Source organism: Macadamia integrifolia, chromosome 8, assembly GCF_013358625.1.
Source record: "Macadamia integrifolia cultivar HAES 741 chromosome 8, SCU_Mint_v3, whole genome shotgun sequence".
Taxonomy (NCBI): Eukaryota; Viridiplantae; Streptophyta; class Magnoliopsida; order Proteales; family Proteaceae; genus Macadamia; species Macadamia integrifolia.
Genome location: NC_056564.1, coordinates 14,591,185 through 14,594,343, shown reverse-complemented (window position 1 = coordinate 14,594,343; position 3,159 = coordinate 14,591,185). Strand labels below are relative to the sequence as shown.

At 38.2% G+C, this 3,159-nt stretch overlaps 1 protein-coding gene across 1 annotated transcript; it reads left to right on the top strand.

Annotated features, from left to right (window-relative positions):
- The first annotated feature begins 669 nt into the window (after nucleotides 1-669).
- Nucleotides 670-1,440, top strand: LOC122085834 (E3 ubiquitin-protein ligase ATL41-like). Its single transcript, XM_042654426.1, has one exon. It carries the CDS (start codon nucleotides 724-726, stop codon nucleotides 1,225-1,227), a length of 504 nt encoding a protein of 167 aa, XP_042510360.1. The 5' UTR covers nucleotides 670-723; the 3' UTR covers nucleotides 1,228-1,440.
- Nucleotides 1,441-3,159: the final 1,719 nt, after the last annotated feature.

The following is a 3,159-nucleotide window of genomic DNA, read 5'->3' as shown; positions in this document are numbered from 1 at the left end:
ACGCAACAATACAATTTCAATTTCTTGACCAAAACCTATTTGTTGACTTATTTCAAGAAATCGATAAATTTTTTAAATCAAAATCAAACCAAAGAAAGCCTAAATAGAGTAAGCAAGAGATAAAAATCGTTCTTCATGAAAGTCACATAATCTTTGAGCCATTTTTGTTGTGAGGAGATAAATATGTTTCCTATGGAAAATTTAATGTAGTGTGGGATATAATAGTCACATGATGCCCATATGCAACATGGAATAGGATCTTCTCCAGTGCCACTGGAGGTCCAACGCAAAGACATGCACCCTAGGTCCTTCCAAGCATTGGATGCACGCTCTGAGCCTCTAGTAGCACTGAAGAAGATCTAAACCCATTGAACATATGTATTTATTTCCTTATGGTTGGTCAAAACCTAGGTCCGAAATTCATCCATGAGTGACAAAAGGTTTAATGAAAAAGATACATGAAAATCATGTAATTATGGCTTCTAGTCAATTTATTGAAAAGAAAATACATTGAACGTGGAAGATTAAGATATCAATTATTGAAGTATTGAAGACCCATCCTGCACGCAATTAACATATGTAGACCAAGTCAATCATCAAAATATTTCTTTCTCCCCACGCCTATACATATCAATTCCTTGAACTATTTGAATAAGAGACCAACCGAGCCATCCTTTGCTTCTTTTGTTCTTCAATTGATCTTCTTCTTCATTGAAGGCCGCAATGGCTAACAATCATTGGGCTTACCCCGAAGACCCTTTCTATATAAGGTGTCTCCTCCGGCGCCAAGCAAGGGACCGCAGGACAATCCATCTAAGCATAGGGGCCACTTCAAGAGAGCCACCGCAGACGGGGCTCCAACCATCGGTCATCGCCTCCCTACCGATCTTCGTCTACAAGGGAACTGGAGAGGAGGTTGAAGACACCAACAAGACTGAGTGCACAGTTTGCTTGAGCAACATAGAAGATGGAGAGATGGGAAGGCTTCTACCAAACTGTAAACACATGTTCCATGTAGAGTGTATTGGTGTGTGGTTGAGCTCCCACTCCACTTGCCCCATATGCCGTACTAGGGCTGAACCCCAACCACAAGCCCAAACCCTTGTTAGTGTGTCCCCCACGGCTCCACCGTTGGATTCATTGAATTCAACAACTTCGAGACCTAAGTTTACATTGGATGGTGCTGATCAAACTTCCAAAGCTGCTGGATCATATTCTCACAACTGAGTTTCTTCAGAGGATGCTTAGAAGGGACTTGCTACTATCTTGGGTTAAGAAAGTTTTGTATATGTTACTTAGTTCTTATCATATTTAGTAATGATATATTTTACCTATAAGAGTTAGTGATATAATCACATGTGGTAATGATTACAAAAATTTCATTTTTAAGTTTAAAAAATTCATTTTTTTTTTTCCTTTAATTCCCTTTGCAATCAATTGGAGCCAATGGGATCTCATGTATACATTTTTCCTAATTTCAGATGAAATTTTGCTACTACCCATTGCAGGAACTTTCGTGCTACCGAGGAAGGCTTTGTATCAAAACACATCTCAAAATGTAATTTGGAAAGGGAAAATGAACTGCAATTGGTCCTATTTCCTACTATCTCTCACAAGTTTCTATGAAATGACCCCATATCCTTATGTGCTCTTTAATATGGATACCCTAGACACTGATGCAATAATCATTAAAAGTTAAAGGGGTAATTTATGAACCCAACCTATTTCTTTTTCTATGTGCTCAGATACGAGGAAAGTTTCTGCAACCTGGGTTTTTTAGTCTTGATGGAGATAACGACTCACACTATAATTCAAACGGCTAGGTAGGATTTTATTAAAAAAAAAAATGTTAGAACCTGTTTAAGATGCATATTGACTTATTAGGGTTTGTTAGTATTTAATAGTTATAAGATAAGGTTTATGTCATAATTTACAAAGAAAAACTCAGGGTTAAGTGTAAAAAAACAGAAAACACTTATATTTGAGTATTCATGACTTTGAGCGTTCACCGAAACGGGTGGTAGTTACAAAAAAATATTTAATTTTAAGTGTTTGAGACTTTGAATGCCCACAACTGTTAAAGAAACCAGAATTGGATTATGTCGTTATAAAACAGGATCAGATCTTAGTTTTGGGGCATTAGGCTCTGTATGGCAATGCTTCTATTTCAAAAAGCTAAATTTGAGCCAAAAGCAGTTTTTTAAATTTCTGGACTTCTAGTGAAATTCTATACCAACAGCTGTTTTATGGTAAACCAAAAAAATAAAATTGTCTGCTGTTACACAAAAAAAGAAACATGTATGGAATGCCATATAAACAGAAACATTTTTCCGTTTGTTTTTGCTAAAACTAAATATGCCTTGAAGTTGCATTAGAGGTAGTGGTGGTGGTGTCCGTGGTGAGAACCTGTTAGGTCGAGAACCACTTTGATTTGTTTTTTCTAGTCACTCTGTCAAAGACGTGTGCATAATTTTGAAGAAGTGATTCTCGTTCTTTGGCACAAGTTTTTATTGTTTCTCAGATAGGGGTGAAAACTCTTTCTCTACCAGGTTCATTCCAAAAAAAGCAAAACACGGATCAACTGTCATATACAGATTTTATTCCAATTCTTTTACGAAAAGCAAAAAAAAAAAAAAACATCAGAAACAATTTTTTAGAACATTACCATACAAACCCCTAGTATGGATGGTTCTGGATTAGCCCTCTTGGGAGTGGAACCGATAGGGAACCGCCATCTGATTATCCAAAATCATCTTGGTTGACACCCTTAATCCCATTCATGAGAATATAAAAAAGTCAGGGAATGTCTGGTCAAGGTGAGGGTTTTCAGTAGGGAATGGAACGGTTAAGTGGGTGATAATAAGAGATTTTCTTTCCGATCATAGGATACATAGAATCCACATGTTGCACAGGCGAAGTTCTATGGGCACTATCTGGGCAATGTCCTCCATGGAGAGGAGTTGGATCCATATCCTTAACACTTCAAGACAAGCACTTCAAGAGGATATAGGATAAAGCGAATGATATCTTGATGTGTGGGATCCACTACACATGTGGCACTTCAAAAGGATATAGGATGTCTAATATCCGATGGGGAGGGACGGAGGGAGGAAGGAAGGGATGGAGGGAGCAGGGGCGGGGCGGGGCGGGGGGGGGGGG

What these genes read in the sequence shown, in the direction of transcription:
- LOC122085834 (XM_042654426.1), top strand. Translation starts at nt 724, where the DNA reads ATGGCTAACAATCATTGGGCTTACCCCGAAGACCCTTTCTATATAAGG.